The sequence below is a fragment of the Rhipicephalus sanguineus genome, chromosome 10 (assembly GCF_013339695.2).
Source record: "Rhipicephalus sanguineus isolate Rsan-2018 chromosome 10, BIME_Rsan_1.4, whole genome shotgun sequence".
Taxonomy (NCBI): domain Eukaryota; kingdom Metazoa; phylum Arthropoda; class Arachnida; order Ixodida; family Ixodidae; genus Rhipicephalus; species Rhipicephalus sanguineus.
In genome coordinates this window covers 84,071,583-84,089,821 of record NC_051185.1, presented here as the reverse complement: position 1 = coordinate 84,089,821, position 18,239 = coordinate 84,071,583, and the positions used below count along the sequence as shown (strand labels likewise).

The 18,239-nt window shown below is 48.2% G+C and overlaps 1 protein-coding gene and 1 long non-coding RNA gene across 14 annotated transcripts in view; one reads left to right on the top strand and one right to left on the bottom strand.

Moving 5' to 3' along the window:
- Positions 1-18,239, top strand: part of LOC119372182 (Down syndrome cell adhesion molecule) — a 212,355-nt gene that overhangs the window by 123,078 nt on the left and 71,038 nt on the right. Inside the window, exon 1 of one of the 13 annotated variants that reach the window (XM_049419807.1) lies at positions 4,496-4,766. The exons of the other annotated variants lie outside the window; for them this stretch is intronic. Coding sequence (XP_049275764.1) covers positions 4,520-4,766 — 247 coding nt within the window. The 5' untranslated portion in view covers positions 4,496-4,519. Of the gene's footprint in view, positions 1-4,495; positions 4,767-18,239 lie in introns of those variants that run through there. 13 annotated transcript variants of the gene reach the window in all.
- Positions 1-18,239, bottom strand: part of LOC119372187 (uncharacterized) — an 88,468-nt gene that overhangs the window by 27,550 nt on the left and 42,679 nt on the right. The window contains exon 2 of the long non-coding RNA XR_005179458.2: positions 14,699-14,801. This is a non-coding gene — a long non-coding RNA (uncharacterized LOC119372187). The remainder of the gene's footprint in view (positions 1-14,698; positions 14,802-18,239) is intronic.

Sequence of the window (18,239 nt, the reverse complement as noted above, 5' to 3'; positions counted from 1 at the left end):
TGATGACTTCACGTAAATAGGCACTATCGATTGAATGGCGAACTTATGCAAATGAAGCTTACACTTATTCTTAGGTTTTAACCGAGTGTAGTCGTAAATTGTCAGTTTTGGCCCGCTGCTACATTTCGCTGTCGCACCACATATCGTCTAAAAACCGCCGCACTCTTCAAAAAGCGGCAATTTGCGACCGGTGCCATTACAGAACATTTGCAACAAACTTGGTCCTGCAACCTGTGATAACCGCGGACGTGAACTGAAAGTGCGTGTGAGCCTATACACGCGCGTGTCATGTAGTACTGCTCGGAATGCGCACGAGAGGTACCGACGTTTCAGGCTCGCCCAAATTGCACAGCTCAGGATTCTCGGCCGGCCTCGCTCTGGGCGAAGAGGCTGTCGCGACGTGCACCGTGAAGAAAGGCTCTCAGGGACCCTTCGTGCTGAGCTGGCACAAGGACGGCCTCGAAATCGGAGGAGTAGGCGGCAGCGGTCGCATCTCGGTCCTCACCAAAGCGACCAGTACAATGCTAAGCATCGACGCCATCCGGGTGGAGGACATCGGCGACTACAGCTGCGTTGCGAGGAACGCCTTCGGAAGCGAATCGCTCACGCTGTCGCTCATCATTTCAGGTGATGCATGCGGCGATGCAGTACATGCCTAAAACGCGACGGCAGCGCGTTTTCGCATTATCAAACTGTGCATGACCGGAACTCTATCGATGTCCTAGGTGGTAACCGCCGCATATTATACTGTCGATATTTTTGGTTGTTGACAATAAGGTTTAATTCTCTCTTACGCTGCCTTAGTATGAACAGTGGGAGGTGTAGTTCATTTACGAAGCTGGAATAAAGAAATTTTCGCTGTCCCATTTCGTATATAGCTTTGTGAAATGCACAGCGGCTGCAAGTAACGCGTTTGCAAACATCGAATGCTTAGTTATTTTATTAAAGTCTAATGCAGTCCGAGGACCAAGCAGGTGTGCACAAAACCCATAGTGCAATACATAAACTAAAAACGTCAAAAAATGACTAAAGAGAGCGAAGAACAAGAAAAAGAAAGAACTCTGTTGATGAACAGGAATTGTAAAATTTAGAAGAAAAAAAAAACAGAACATCGAACACTTCATGCACGCTCGCCAGCACAAAAGAAAAAAAAAAAGAACAGCATCGATATAATCCGAGTTTACCATCTTTCAAGCACTCATCGTCAAACAGCGCAATCTGTTGCAGCAAGGCATTCCATTCTTGCGGCATTGTCAACTCATTACGCTTGTATGAGCGTAATGAGTTGACATTACTCTTTAAAAATTTTCTTGTTGGGGGTGGGGGGGGGGGAGGGAGGGGGGTGTGCATCTGGCGATAAAATGAAAGAGTATGCAGGCCAAGAACAGCAACTCAACTACCCGACAATCAACACGCGCAAGCGATATAAATGCTTACACAATTCTGCGGCTTTCGCATGCCATTATTGTGTACCGTACCTTCTTGTGGTGTAGGAATCGAATTTTTCAAATATTCCATATTCAAGTGCGAAGAAAATCCCTTCAGCGACTCTGTGATCGCGATATTACGGTAGATCTGACTTTTAATTGAACAGGGCCGTTTCGTTCATGTCTTCTTGTGTTCCACTCAAGTTAGCTCCACTTTCTAAATTAATTTTTCGATCGATAACAACATGTGCAGAAGCTGCGATCCCAAAATACAGCTGTTAGATCTTGGCGGACCTGGACGACGTCCTTATTCAGTGGTGGCGCATCATACGTTGGCGCCATATTTTTCGAATTCGGGTGGGTCGTTTGTTCTGGGCCCCACCAGGTGACACTACTCGTCCACTACCAAGGCGCTATTCAAACAGCTCTCGCTCTCCACTTCGCCAGGCTAGTGAAAGAAACCCACGTGACTGGTATGGCAAATTGACCCGCCATCTATGGACGGGGATCAGAGTTAAAATCTGCGTTCCGTCTCTTTTCTCCCAACTCTCTTCAACCCCCTCTCTGGCGGGATCAACTCCCTCTCCTCCGGGAGGCGCGCTTTCCGCCGCCTTGCTGGCGCCGCCGACTTTGAAATCCGTTGGAAAGTTTCGTGTCTGGCGTTGGTAAGGCGTGCGTTAGCCGTCGTCGCTCGTCCGTTTGACGGTGCGCGCTCGCTGTGTGCTTGTGCGACGCGGTGTTTTACGACTCGGGATGTTCGTGCATAGTGCTTTGTTGCTCGAATACTTCCAGAACAAGTCCCGGAATATATGTGCCGGCCCCCGAAAGAACAACAGGTGAGCGTGCCCTTTGAGTTGCGGCTTTCATTGTGTCAGTTTGAATTCACGTCCATACCGAGTAGCTGTTCTCTGCAGTGGGGCTACAGTTATTGTTTTCAAAAATGACTGATTCGAAAAGGGCACGATGCTGCGTTTAAATCGTTATACGAACAAGCAGCGGACATGAAGCCCATGCGACGTAACTATATAGTTACAGGCTTACAACTCTCACAGAACCGCGTGCTTGAATATGTGCTTTGCATTTATCTCCGGTTAATTACTCGCCATCGCCTATAACCGCGTTTCTAAGGCTGTAGGTAAATGTATAAAAACTTGTGCTGCTCTGAGACGAACAAACGAATTCACTTTTGCACGAGTCGACGGCGCTCTTCATCTGATTGGAACTTGTTCCTTTTCTTCAGGGCGGAAGCGTTTTAAAGTACTCCGGAACGCCACACAGCTGATTGGTGCGCCCAGAGAAAAGCTGAAGAATTGCAGAATCGGCGCATTTCAAGAAGAGATGCCATGAATCCTCCGGTATCATCTGTTCATTTTCTTCGCGTTTATCATCACTAGTTTTATAAAAATCAACGTTTTTGGAAATGTAGTCAATAAAGTGCGGCCAATATTAGTTGTGGTATATGTGGAGTTCGTTTTCACATCTTTAAAATGATCTTTACATGATTATTCTATTTTTAGGTATTCAACTGCTTTCATTGTTTTGCATGGCAGTGAATGTTCAATTTTGTTAGTTATGATAATTTTGTGCAATATCGTGCGCATATATCAGAAGCTCTTCTGCACTTTTGTCAGTATAAAAATTGTTTTTTATTATGTGCCCTAATGTTATGCTGTTTTTTTATTCCACTGTTCTTTAAGTTCTTAACTTTGCCGATACCTTTTGTGTTGTTTAGTGGTCATGAACACGTCTATGTGAATCTCCTGTTCATCACTTCTGTTAATCTCCTGAACCTCTGTCGCACCACATTTGATGAAAATGTTGATTTTCGGAAACGAGGACAATAAAACGAGACCAAAGATATTTTGTGTTGTGAGTGCAATTCATTCTTTTGCGTTCTGGCACATGCTGCACGACTGCAGTGTGTTCAGAATGCTTGATTGCAAATTGCGTACATTCAAACGCACAACGAACGCGCGGCGCAGCACGCGCAAGCGGATGCAAAAAAGAAAAAAAAAAAAAACGCCGGCGCAGCACGCGCGAGCGGGCGGGCGAGCGGGTTCATGAAAAAAAGTGGGGGAGGGGGCTGCGCAGCACGCGCACGCAAACAAAACAAAAAGAATAAAAAACGGCGCTTGCAAGAGAGCTAGGAGAGGAGGTGCGAGGCGCGGCTGGTGTTGCCATGACGACGCATACCGTGTGCGCCGCCATTCTGCAGTTTGAGCTTCTGAATCCCAGCCGCCAGGATAGTAACTGAAGGGACGTTTGGCGCTGCCAGCGCTGACGTCATGAATTAAGACGTCCTATGGGAGGTATACGGAGTAACCTCCCCCTGACTTCGCCTCGATTCAGTTCGTGCAACTGCAGCCGGCGCATTGCAAGCGGCAGTGCCGTCTCGAAAGGACGTACAACTTTAATACGCACTGTCAGTACAACTTTAATACGCGCTGTACAATATCGAAAAAAAAGAGAAAAACAACAAGAAAATACAGGAAGCAAGTTCCGTCAGACTGAAGAAGTCATGCTGGGGAATAACGCATTCCTGGTCGCCTTCCTGGCTTTCTGCTGTACCGCAAAGCCTGTTACAACAGTCGGTAAGCTTTCCTACGCATTGCCAACATGATAGCTTGCACGTGACGTCACGGACGCAGGTCCCTCACGTACTGCTACTCCAAAATGGCGCCTTTGATGACGTCATGGCAGCATAATCACGTGACGATTCGCTTGATCCAACGTGACAGCGATGCCGCTGGAACCTTTTTGTCCGCTGTGCATGAATAAGCAAGGGACATGCATGCGATGTACTGATAATATCAATGTGAAATCGCAAGCCTCCAGTCCCGCCATGTTGGTACTGCAACATGGCGTTTTCTGTGACGTCAGTGCAAGCCATCAATACGGCTACCTAGGGTGCCTCGATGCTCCTTCTCACGGAGCGGCGGGTGAGGAGGAGCATCGAGACACCCTACGGCTACCTAACAAACTGCACGTGCACAGTGTGAAAACGCCCGGCAACACGGCGCGCGTGTTCTCAAAACGCCACATTTTCAGAGGCTCCGAGGGTGACCGACTTATCTTTCCCGTCGAATCTCGCGATGGGGGACGAAGTGATAGTCCTGTGCGTGGTCAAGAAAGGCAGCACCGGACCGTACCACATCACGTGGCACAAGGACGGCGCCCAACTGAGTCCCACTGGCGGGCGGCTGACACTGTCGACACTATCTCAGAGCAGCGCGGCGCTGAGGATCGGAAGTCTTCGGCCCGAAGACATCGGCAACTACACGTGCACGGCGAGGAACGCCTTCGGAAGCGACACTGTCACGGCGCAGCTCGTCGTCAACGGTAACACGCCGCCTTCCCTTCGGGCATTCGACGCATTGAATCGTAACGTTGGTTGAGAAAACGGGATTTCAATTCCAAGTCGAATGGAAGTGAGCCATAAGCTCGTGTAAGGGTGTCTCCGGATCAATATCAGATGAGCAGGGGGCGTAGCCAGGATTCTATTTGAGATTGTGCGCAGGGGCTTAGCCAGGGGGAGGGGGGGGGGGGTTGGGTTGGGGGAGTACACCCCCCCCCCGAAAATTTTCAGTTTTGCTTGCGTATATATACACGCACACATACAAACGCACGCGCGAACATACATAAAGTATGGTTGAACCCCCCCCCCCCCGAAAAAAATTTCTGGCTACGCCCCTGATTGCGCGTGTTTGTGAGGGGGGCGGGGCGATGACTCCTATGTATGTATGTATGTATGTATGTATGTATTTATGGGTGTGCGTACGTGTGCATGCGTGCGTGCGTGCGTGTCTACGTTTGCGGCTTCACATAACACGTAAACCTGAATTTTTTTTCGAGGAGGGAGGGGTGATTTAATAAGCTATCAGGGAGTAATTATGCGTTAAGTAATCATTAACGCACTGTCACGAAATTACGGAAAATGGAGTTTCATTTTCATCGTTCATCAACACAAATTGATTTTAGGTTTTTTCTGAAACCCGCTTTTAGAGAGCTTAGATGGTCCTCCCTGTAAAAACTCACTCTCCCAGTGACTTCAATGACAGTCGCGGCACGTAGAGCGTGATTAATCGTTAATATTAGCTACACTTAGATCTCACAAAGGCTTAATGCCATCATCGTTGACCCATTAGGACCGAATTGGAATGTGAGGTGTCGGTTTTTCGTGTTGAGTCACTCCCCCACGCGCCAGACGTTTCATACAGCAGCGCGGCGGCGTGTAGCGGCGTGCAACAGTGCGCGAGACGGACACTAGATGACGCTAGTTGTCCAGTGCGCGCGCGCTGCTTTCGCTGACGAAAAGAAGCAGCGCCCGCTCTTGCACAGTTTGACGTAGTCCGTGGCAGGGTCCGAAGTGCGGCGATAAGTACGCCATCGTGTGCAACGCATTTGCGACCGAACTGAAGCAACCGGCTTCACTCGGGAGTTCTCGAAGTCATGCGAAACGTCCCAGAAACGTTCGTCCTTGTCGCTGTCGTCCTGTCATACGCACGAGGTTCCGGTAAGCCCATGTATATTACATTCATAGCTGCACTTGTAATTGTACCCGTCAGAGAGGAAGAAAGAAAATTAGGAGAGAGCAAAGTACGGCGAGGGTAAGGGCAGCGCAGTGAACAAGCATTCTCGGTCCATACGCGATCTCCATGAGGTCACGTGTTTGGCCGATACTGCGACGACAAAAAGAGAAGCTTCGATGACTTGGCGGAGAGTTTCGTTTGCCAAGGCTAACCGCGTGATATATTTCTCTTTTGGCTGTGAAATAAACACAGCACTATCACAATGTATATACTGTGAGAAACTGACGACACAAGTGTTGTTGCGTAGCTGAAAATTTATTGGTATATCCTTCAATTACATACACAGGCAAAAAACACAAAACGATCGTAAATACAAACGTACGCAAAAGCAATGTGTATGCATTGAGGGGAGATAAAATTTAAGAAATTTATGTAAACTTAATAACATAACGTAAAATAATTTCAGTTGACACAGAGCGCTAGGCCGCGTCGTGAGTTTCCATCTCTGTTCCGTTTTGTTAGCGCTGTGTTTTCCTCACTACCATGGACCCGTATCCAACTAACCCAATTTGCAGTCCTCGTTATTGCTCTCTTCTAGATTTTTTTTTTTTTTCATTACGGCGGTTGTACTGGCTAAACTAAAGCTTTTAACGTAGCCATCCCGCATTTGTGGCCGCATTCCAGGACCCCCGAAGGTTTTCGAATTCACGTTTCCTCCGGAAGTAGCGTTGGGTGACGAAATTCTCGCCGGATGTGTCGTCAAGAACGGATCTCCCGGACCGCACTCCATCAGTTGGCAGAAGGACGGCAGTGAAATCGAAAGCGGCGAGCGCGTGTCAGTTTCCGGCCAGTCCAAGACCAGCGCCGCGCTGAGGATCGCGGCCGTTCGTCCCGAAGACGTCGGCAACTACACCTGCGTGGCCAGAAACTCGTTCGGCAGTGACAGCTTCACGGCGCCGCTGGTTGTACACGGTAATACACGGCTGTCTTCTCATCAGGGCCGCAGTCAGTTTTTTTCGAATGGGGTGGTGGGAAGGTGGCGGGGTTTAATCACCCATTATGTGTGTTTGTACGTGTAAAAAATTGAAAAGAATTCGGGAGGGGGGGGGGGGGGATGGCATATTCGTGTTTATTGGCTCAGTGATTACATGTGGCTGCATCACTGTCTCTAATCCGCATTTGGTGCTATGGAGGAGGTCGTAAGCAAAAGATGGATATGAATTATCAATCAATCAATCAATCAATCAATCAATCAATCAATCAATCAATCGATCGATCGATCGATCGATCAAAGGCCATTTAGTCATCAAAGAATGTGTATTCTTAATAGCTAAAAGCTGCTCTAGGCAGCTATACTGGGTCTACAAAGACTCCCCTCAATGATTCCAATACTATGGGGTCAGTAATAATTGTTGGGGTTTTACGTCCCAAAAACCACTATATTATTATGAGAGAAGCCGTAGTGGAGGACTCCAGAAATTTAGACCACCTGCGGTTCTTTAACGTGCATCCATATATAAGTACACGATGGAGGCAAAATGCTATATTTTGCCTCGATAGAAAAGAGGCCGCCGCGACCGGGGTTCGGGGTCGCAATCATCGGGTCAGCAGTCGAGCACCATAACCACAAGACCACCGTGGCGGCTAATATATACTATGGGGCCCATTGAAACTTGATCTAAGATAACAATGTTCGGACGTGCTTCTACAGTTCACATAAAAAATCTGAGCTGCGTTCAAGTACTCGCGAGTCACTTTCCATAACCGATTATCTGCTGCCCCCGATGACTTCGCACCTGCCAATATCTATATATCGCAAGTGTTCGAGCATCTGTGCCCAAATGAAACGTGTACGCAGCGTGCTATAAGCGCGAATAAAGTCTTTAGCAGAGTCCTTCGATAAGTTATCACGGGACTCAATCTTTAGGGCTTGCGAACACCGTTCTCTCTACAGCGCTTGACAGTCGTGTCCAAATAAGTTTACTCGACTTCGATTCTCGCGCGTCGGATTTTTGAAACTCCGTTACTCGAACCGTTGCGCGTCGATGCCACCAGGCGGCACTAGTTGTCCGTGCGTCGGCGATCTCGTCTCTCCGGTGTTTCGTTTTCGCCTTTCGCAGCGCCATTCACTCGAAACGCTTCGGAGTGGGTAGTCGTTTTGAATGTCTGAAACGTCGACCAAGTGTTCGCACGCAACGCACGAGTGAACTCGGCGCATCTATACGTACGGGGCAATGAAGACCTGCGCCAGTCCGGCCGGTTTGGCGCTGCTTATCCTTTCGATGGCGACATCTTCACTCGGCTCATCTGGTAAGCTTCCCCAAGTCGCTCAAGACTGCGAGTTCTGCGGAAGCCCGCAACGTATAAGTAGTTCTTGAGAGGGAAATGTTGTTATCCGGCCCTTTGTGCAGCCTGAAGCTGCAAAGAAAATTCGTACATATTTATTAGGAAGAAAGCTTCTTAGTTGAAGTATTCGTCCTCGTTCGGGATATTCAACCGAATCCAAGGCATTTCGAAGGCGTCTATGCAGCTGTGGCAGCCAGGGTTCTAGCTTTAGTGGGATGTTTACAAATCGTGAGGAACGTGCGAGGTGAGCAGGGGGGAGGGTATACAAGTATGCGCAAGCACACCTCTCTTTTTTTTCCCTTTAATGATACGTTGTTTAGGAGTACGTGAGCGCTTTTACCTGGCACCATCTACTCCTTTTCACAGATATGGACACTTCAAGTTATTCGGTCAAGCTATACAAAAATCACATAAGCAGAGCTCTTCTGAGATAATCTCGAAAAATCGGAGGAAGGGAGGGGGGATGGGGGGGGGGGGGGGGTAGCAACATTGTAATGGTGACATGCGGGGAGGCGGGATGCTATAAACATGGTGGTTTGAGCTAGCGAGGTGCTGAGTCGTTGGTGCCGGGTTTGAATCTCGGACTAGGACGCAGTTCTGGTTGACTAAGAAGCTTTCTATGAGAGCGGCACATATTTCCGCTGAAGCTTATTCGTGCTGCAAACGAGCAGTCAAACTTTTTTTTTTTTTCCCCTTTCAAGAACAACGAACTGGGAGTTTGAGCGTCAGCCACTTCATTCTCGCGTCGTTTTCTCCGGCAGCCCCGCCGAAGGTCGGCGAGCTGGCGTTCCCTTCAGACGTCGCGCTGGGAGACGAAGTTATCCTGTCCTGCGTTGTAAAGAAAGGCAGCCCGGGGCCTTTCGTCGTCGCCTGGTTCAAAGACGGCGTTCAGCTGAAGAACGCGGCGCCTGCAGGTCGCGTCACCGTGTCCACGCCGTCCAAGAGCAGCGCCACCCTGCACATCGCCGGCCTGCGGGCCGAGGACTTGGGAAACTACACGTGCTCGGCGAGGAACGGTTTCGGAAGCGACAGCGCCTCGGCGCAGCTCGTCGTTCACGGTAACACGGTCTCACTGAATGCTCGCTTTCCATTCGCGTTTCCCTTGACAGGAATGAAGTACTTACGGACGAGACGCAAAACGCGCCTTCCATCGACAGGAACACCGATTCGTGTTCTTTAAATGCGGGTATCATCGTGTAGCGGAAATAGATCTCTACCGGCCTACGTCACTCACGCCCCGTGACGTCAGGTCACGTGACCTCTCGGTGCACGTGCAACGGCGGTGGTTGGCAAAACACTCCCGCTGCCGGCTCAGCGTGGTACAGTCGCACGGTGTTTGGCGCACGTTTTTTTTTTTTTTTTTTCTTTTGAACCTTTTCCTACATCTTTCGATTCCAAGATTCTTTGTAGTATGTGTCAAAGAACATATAAATGTGTCGTGGACTGCGTGAAAAAAATTTGCAACGCTGCTGGCTGTTTAAATTGGAGAAGTGAACCCACGTGGTGGTCTCTGCGAGGAACAGCGGCATCGTCTTCGAAAATGTGCCGCGTTTACTGTGGCGTGTAATGTGCGTTGAAAGGCAGCGACGATATCGGTTCTCCTTTGCGGACGTTGAAACTGACAATATGGTGTGTGGTGTGTGCTGTGTGAATAACGATGCATCTTGTTTGCGAAAACATTGGCGCGCGTTGTGTCTTTTGCAGTGACCGGTTGTGTACGGAACATCATGCAGGACTAGATATTTCATTTGACGCGATGATCAGCGAGTGCGTACATCTCAGGGTTTGTGCTGCGTGCACGAAAAAACAAAAACAAAAAACGTGCATGATGCTGGGCTGAAATGTGAGACTACTCATGAGCTACCAGCGTGTTTTGGCATTGCCGAACATGCGCGGTTTACCACGGCGAATACCCAGAACCATACGCGCATCGCCTTTTATTGGAGATGCTTCTTAACGGAAGCCGCGGAGATTCTTGTTTGTCATATTCTAGTTAGATTATGTTTACGGCTCGATATTTATGAAGTGACATTCCGAGTTTGTGTACCAAGTCTAAAGGAGAGGAGTAAGTATGGAAACACGTTGTAGGCATCAGATACAGCGACGTAACCGCGCAAGAGATTATTTATAATTAAATTATTGCGTTTAACATCTCAAAACTGCTCAGTGGATTATTGAGGAACGCCGTCGGGGAAAACTTCGCTTTAATTTTCACGGGGATTTGTTAACCTCAACCGAACGCACGCCAATGAGTGTTTCCTTCGTTTTTTTTTGTTTTTTTTTTATTCGTCTCCGATGAGAATTTTGCGCCGTGAGTGAGAATCTAATCCCTGACCTCGCGCACAGTAGCCCCCAATGCTGTACACCGTTTAGAACTGCAGTGCAGATTTCGCGACAGAAATTGAGTACATTCACATCCATGCCATGCTAATATTTCTGCAAACACCAGTCGTCGTGAAAGTGTACAACGTTCGCTTTCGAAGAGCGTAAGCTTTTTTTATGGCTGTCATCTACGACGAGCAAATCATATGTTGACGTAGGAGAATCGTTCATTATAGGCAGTGACTCTTCCTTTTAATAGCTGTGAGTTCAGAAAATGGCAATTTGCAAAAAACTTCTATCGAAGTAGCGCAGACGCACGCAGCGCCGCTATGTAGAGAGATCCCGCCGGCGTAACTTTCTTGCCAACCAGCGCCTGCTCCGAAGGCGGGACTTGGGGGCGGGACACTGCCAGTGACGTCACACTGTTTGCAAACAGGGAGAGGTGTATTATCAGGGTCTCTTGTAGCACGCTAACACGACTTGATGGCGAAAGCCATTACGTCTGCACTAATATAACGTCTGTACTATTTCGACGTCATTTTCAGTTACTCTGAATAACTTTCGATTACTCTCGATTACTTTCAATTCTTAATTACCATCGATTACTTTCAGGGACGATGAATTACTTTCAGTTAATCTGAGTTTCTTCCGAATTACACTCCATTACTGTTTAGTTGCACTCAATCACTTCTCCCTAAACTTCGTAGTGCTTTAGCGGACGTTAGGCATCTTGTGTGACGTCGCCGACTTTTGTACCATTGATGTTGACGCCGACGGTCACTCTTCGCAGTTTCATGGGACTGATAATGCTTTCGCCTGAACAATTCATCGCTTATTTACGTTGCAGGCGCAAAAAGCAATGAGGAATATTGTTGCAGGGCGCTATGAAACTGTGTAGCTTTGGCTAATGCAGCCCAACAAAACGCGTCGTGGGGCTAGTTGGTGATGCATATTTTTTCTTTTTTAAAGATATTCAGCGCTAGAGTTTAGACAGAAGCACACAGGAATACATGACAGCGCCCGTCCCGTCATTTCTTCCTGTGTGCTTCCCTCTAAACTTTAGCGCTGAATATCTTCCAGAAAGGAATAATGCAACCCAACAGCGGCAAGAAAATGGACGGGGCCCGGGCACTCTCTTTCATTGCGCTAATTCCTTTCGTCGTTACGTGTGGCGAAGTCTTTTTTTTTTTTTTGACGTTTCACGTAATACCCTGAGGATGTCTACCAAAATGCGACTTCTGTGTTTACATCACCGCACGTACGTGAGATCACGCAGAGGGCGGCGATAATTATATTCAGCCTTTCCTTGCTCACGTGACTTCATCTGGCTTAGACACCGCGCTTGTTTATTGGTGTTGACGAACAGACGTGCTTTTATGTCATATATAAACTTGTTGCCGCGGTATAGAGAATGAGGGATTGTTTCTTTACTAGAGACGTTTGCCTGGCAGTACGCCTCGCATGTTTCTCCAGACGGTTGTGACGAAGAATGACGCTTCCGATGTTCTTGTTGTTGCGAAAGGCAGCCTCGGTGTTTCACATCGCAATACGCATGTCTGATCTCTAATATATATATATATATATATATATATATATATATATCGTTTACTATACGTTACAAAGCTTCCATAGATCGACCAATGCATTTTTGTAAGATCTCGCGCATATTTTGTCCGCGACTGCTTCCTTTGTCTAGAATTACTAAACGTTTATGAACTAGGAGATTCACTATTGAGTCATGAAGAAAACACGTCCTTATGCCGGCAACCTCAACGCCGGAAGCCTTTCTGCAACCGTAGACACTGCGCCTGCAGAAACTATGGAAATACGTCGCACTTGAAACACCCGCCCGACGTAGTTTGCGAAGGCTCCGCTGGGTGGCGCTAGCTCCCTGAGCTGCGGCGCGAAATATTGCGGCCTCAAAAAGCCGATTCCACGGAGTGAAATGACATTCGGCGCTTACGAGGCGGTTTCAGCTGCCGATGAGTGGTTGCAGTGCGACACGATGCTGCTACGCGTACTCCTTGCGTTGGCGACTGAATTTCTGGCTGCGAATGCACAGACGCAAGGTAAGCGTCAGAATTTCGGTCTTTTTATCAAGGTTGTTTGCCGATTTCAGGCGTTCTCTGTTTGAAGTGTTCAGCTCGTAGGTGATTGGGATCTTACACGGCATAGCTTAGTTTTCAACACTAACACAGCGGCTTTAATTCCCGGACTTAGAGTTACGTAGATAATGATATACTCTCTAGCTTGACTTACCTATGCAAAGAACTTTGCTACAGTGACATCACGGCAAAACACTTTCGTGATGCCCGATACCTGAGACGGCACGCCTCCAACCCTATTTCCAAAAAAAAACTTGCGAACGCACATAATGCGATGAGGTGGTTTATGTTGTGGAAAGAGTTAACATTAAAAAAAAAAAGAAAACATTGGGACAGGACACCCCCGTATGTCTATTCCCTGTCAATCCCGACGTCTATTTCTGTTAACTTTTCTTGCGCTGAAAGTATGAAGCAGCAAAAACAACAGCACAAATCTGAACAACCTTCTTCTTTCTCAAAATGTAAACTTCCCAAATTATTTCCTGCATTTTACATATCTCTTGCTGAGAAGTACACATCTGCAGAATCTCTCGAAATAATAGAGGCACATATTTGCGCGTGCGCTCAGATTATATCTTAAAGCAAATGTTTACCACTCACTTCCAGCTTCTCCGAAGTTACAAAGCACCGGATTTCCCAGCGAAATCTCGCTCGGCGACGACACCGGCGTAATGTGCATGGTCACGAAGGGCTCGTCGGGACCGTTCACGATGACCTGGTACAAGAACGGTGAAGAAGTATCCATCAGTAATCGCGTCACCGTTGTGGTGCGAGCGAGCAAAGCTGTGCTCAACATCGACGCCGTCCGGGTGGAGGACATCGGCAACTACACCTGCACGGCGACGAACCGCTTCGGCACCGACAGCCTGACCTTGCCACTTCTAGTGACAGGTGACCGGTTATTGAGTATCCGCGAATTACCTCCAATGGAACACACACAACGGCTTTAGAAAGAAAGGAGGGCGTGTGGAATTGATGGAGGGCTTGTTTCCTTTGTTAGACACAACCTAGGGCCGTATTATGAAATGATCGCGGAAGGCGCCAATCGCCATAGTATCGCCTTTGGTGCCCGCTGACTGGCTACTGCGCGATGCCGGCAGACATGATGGCGCCATCTGGTATTTTCGGCCCCCCCCTTTCAAGTAGCTAATTTTCAAACTTCCCTGTCCGTTTCTACTGGTAGGGTATACCATATCAGTTCTTTTTCTCCCTCTCTCTCTCCTGTTACAATACGCCCCGGAGTCGAAGGCATCCTTTCAGTCAGCATGCGCGTAGTATGACAGAGATCGCATACGCTGGACAATTGCTCGGCGCCCACAACGACAGAACTGGCGTCCTCGTGTCCAGGGGCAGATGCATTTTTTCCCAAGGGAAAGGGGGCGCAGTGCGACAATGAGATGACGAGATTGATGATGCTGATGATGAGTGCTCGAACGCATAACTTGCGTTCAGGTAAGCCTGCTAACGACACAGCGGTGGGAAGAAGGACATTGTTTTTATCTCTCTGTCTCTCTTTCACGCGCATTACGCTGGCGCTGTGGCGCTGCGCACACTGAATTAACTTCAATGGGTACTGTTGGTAGGGAACGGGGGGTGTTGCATTCATCGCATTTAGCGCTGAACCGTGCTCGTACGGGTTGCAGAAAATGGCAGCACCTTCGATATATACTTCAAGAACCACTTCATCGGCGGTAAGAGTGTCCCGTACGCGCAGCAGACGCACTGGCGACAAAGCGCCGCTTTGCGATTGCTGATAACATCACTGCGATTGATTATTGTCAGATTTGGCCAGTATGAATTTGTGCTTCAGAAAGTAGCGGCCCTGTCTATGTGCTTACATCAGCGAGAGACGGAAGCTATCCCAACTATCTTTGCAAACATGTGAAAGCGCAAGAGCGAAGACATGTACGCGATGATTGCAACAATATGTACAGGGCCGCAGAGCATACGAACAACAGGAGGAACTCACCTGGCGAATGGACGTGTCAAGAGACTGTAGTTACAACCAGAACGTTGCACTGGAATGAAACGAGCCAACTCGATGGCTGTTCTGTCGTACACTGTTGTCTATCCTGCGGCAGAGAAGAAAGAAACCAAAGAAACAGCTTGAATAACTGGGACAGTGATAAAGCATGACCTTAAAGGGCGTACCACGCTTCAGCTGCCAGCTATGCGTGAGCTTGTGGCACTAAAATGAAGAACGGGTCCTCCTTCAGTGAAAGCTCAATAGTTTCGGATGCAAGCTCTCCGCCCAGCAGTGAACATGTCTCGTTTATCAACGCTCCTCGAGAAAAAAAAAAAAAAAAAAGACCTGCTTTAGCGTGTGCAGGCGATTCGCGTCAACCAAACTTTTCTTTTCTTTTTTTTTGCAAGCGATTTCATACAAGTTTTATGACAACATACAATTATGTGGTTTCACATGATTTCAAGCTACCTATGCCTTGTATGCAATGCCACTTGCGGCCTGTGGAGTTGCCGTATGCACTGCCGGACTGACCCAAAGAAAACGCGATTTGGGAACATTCAAATGTTCAAAGAATGTTTCCACGCTAACAGGCTGCTAGTGCACTCGCTGCTTTGCAGGTCTACAAGGTTACCGCGACGAACCATGCGGTTATTTTCTGTGAACGGGCAGTTGAACGACAGCGCTCGCGCGCCCAAATTGAAAATCCGTCGCGGTGTTAGTGCCGCCCTCCAACACAACGTGGCGCTAGTTGTCCAGGTCTTCGCACGCTTGCACCCCCCGATACCTCCGTCCCAAGCTGTGCATCATACCATATCAGATCCGGCGGCCGAAGCATTCATGCGCTGTTCCAGCTGCACAAGTCGCTACGACAGCGCGCGCACTCGAAGTTTGTATGAACCGTGTCAGTTCGCATTACACGAAGATGTGCGCGAATAATATCGTGGCGCTGGTTCTGGTGATCGCGTTCGTTTCTATGGTGTCGGCAACGACAGGAATTGGTGAGAGGCTTCGTTATACATACTTCACTTTCGTCATGCACGAGTCCGCTCCTCTTAAAGGGACACTAAAGAGAAAAACGACTTTTCGCGTATTAGTAAATTGCTCTTTCACAATACCAAAATCACCACGACTGCCGCGAGAAGACGCTTGGTAAGCGAGAAGACGCGCAAAAAGAAAATGTGGGTGGCGACGCCACCTCGAAATTGCCGCACCGATCACCATGACGTCATAAATTTTGACGGCGTACCCCGGGGGCTACGTAGTTCCTAATCGGTAAAAAAAAAAAAAAAAAGGAAGAACGTTGTCCTCCGAGGGGGCCAGACTTAACGTACAAAATTTCAGAAAAATTCTTTGAGCCAATGTCGCCAAAATGCGAAGAATATGCTTTGAAATCCGTGACGTCACGCGCGGATATTTCGGCGCGATATTAAAAAAAAAACTCTGGCCTTGATTTTATTCTCTATTAATAAAGCTATGATGGTGAAATTAACGTCATTAAAATTTTCAGAGCTCGGTTTATCAATCTGAACCGATTCATCGTTTCACTTTAGTGTCCCTTTACGCGACGGCACCGAACTACATAAAGCGATGTTCGCGATAAGTGACACCTATTTATATGTACCCTCCACATAATGCGACCAGCGCCACCGAAGCTCGGGGAGCTGTTGTTCCCTTCGGACGTCGCCCTGGGCGACGAAGTCGTGGTCACCTGCGTGGTCAAGAAGGGAAGCGTGGGACCATACCAGATCACGTGGGAGAAGGACGGCGCGGATCTCAGCGGCATCGGAGCGGATCTCCGAGTCTCCGTGTCCACGCTATCCGCGGGAAGCGTTGCGCTTCGGATCGCCAGTCTTCGAGCCGAAGACGTCGGCAACTACAGCTGCACGGCCAGGAACCGCTTCGGAAGCGACAGCGTCACGGCGCCGCTGGTTGTACACGGTATGAATGTTGAAACGACCCGGGCTTAAACGCGTTGCGCTGCTTCGCACGAGCGCGCGGGTTCGAATCCCGGCCATGGCGGCCGCATTTCGATGGCGGAAGACGAAAGCATCTGTGTACTTAGGTTTAACTGCTGTTTTGATGAAGTTAGGCGGTCAATTCATAGTTCCCCAGTGCGGCGTGCCTCGAAGTCACATGGCCTTTTGGAACTTAAAATCGCGGTACTTAGTTTAATTAATTAAATCTTGAAACAGTGAATATATCATCTTATCAAATCTTTCGCGTTTCTTTATCCACCGCGGCTGCTATTTGTGCTGCTTGGCACTGCTATTGTGCCTACCGCTTTCGTTGATAAAGGCTTGTAAAAATAAGGCGATTGCTAATAGGGGCGTAGCCAGAAATATTGCTCGGGGAGGGGGGGAGGGGGAGTAGGCACTCTAAGTATGTTCGTACGTGTGTTTGTATGGGTGTAATAAACACATGCAAAACTAAAACATTACGGGGGGAGGGGGGTTGATTAGCCAAGGGGGGGCAGTGTGCGGGTATGAACCCCGCCCCCCACTGTCCCCCTTGGCTACACCAGAGATTGCTAACGTAGGGACTGAGGAAACCTTTCACATTTAATGCCTGCTTAATTCGCTATGAATGTGGATGAGTTTAAGATCAGCCTTCAGTTCAGTTCAGTTTTTATTACCTTAAAGGCCCCCCTTTGTGAGGGGGCGTTACATAAGCGACTGCGAAGGCTGTCTCTAAACACACGGAGTACGCAACTCCTCTTCTGGTATAAGCGTAAGTGTTCCAGGTGTTTCATGTTTGCACATCGGCCAGCGCGTTGTGCAGCGACGCACACATCCTATCAAGCGCCATACCGTCTGCCTGATGGAAATAACAGCGACGATAAGATAGACATGATAAGAAGTATAATGAACTTTCCTGGATGATAAGTGATTAGTCGCCGCTGCGCCATACGGATAACTGACGGCAGCGTCATTTCTACGGTTATGTATATGCACCGGATTCTGCTGTCACTTTGAACTTCGACACTGGAGAGATGCGACTGCCGATACAGTTATGTGCGTCACGTGACTCCAAGACCCACGCTCATTTTGACGCCTTCTACGTACGTACGTAGCCTACATACATACATACATACATACATACATACATACATACATACATACATACATACATACATACATACATACATACATACATACATACATACGTAAATGCATGAATGCATGCATGCATATATGTGTTGTGTGTTTTGTTTACGGGTAGATTGTTGGTAGATTAGTTTTGACGCCCGACCGATGTGGTGACAGATGTCACATTGTACGATCGCAGAAGGTGAAAAAAATATGAAACGCAAATGCAGATTATTCTCCTGAAAGTAGCGACAAAAATAGAACCACTTTTGTTGCGAAGCCGACGTTGTCTTGAAAATAGTTGCCTATGCCCACTAAGTTGTAAGTGCTACCATGCACGCGTGTCAAGCTCTAGAGTAACATTACCAAGCAACCAGCAACAGTAGGGCAAACAGCTGTCCAATGGCGGGTTTGCCTTAAACCTATGTCGCCTTGCAAGTGTTGACTAATGCTTCAAC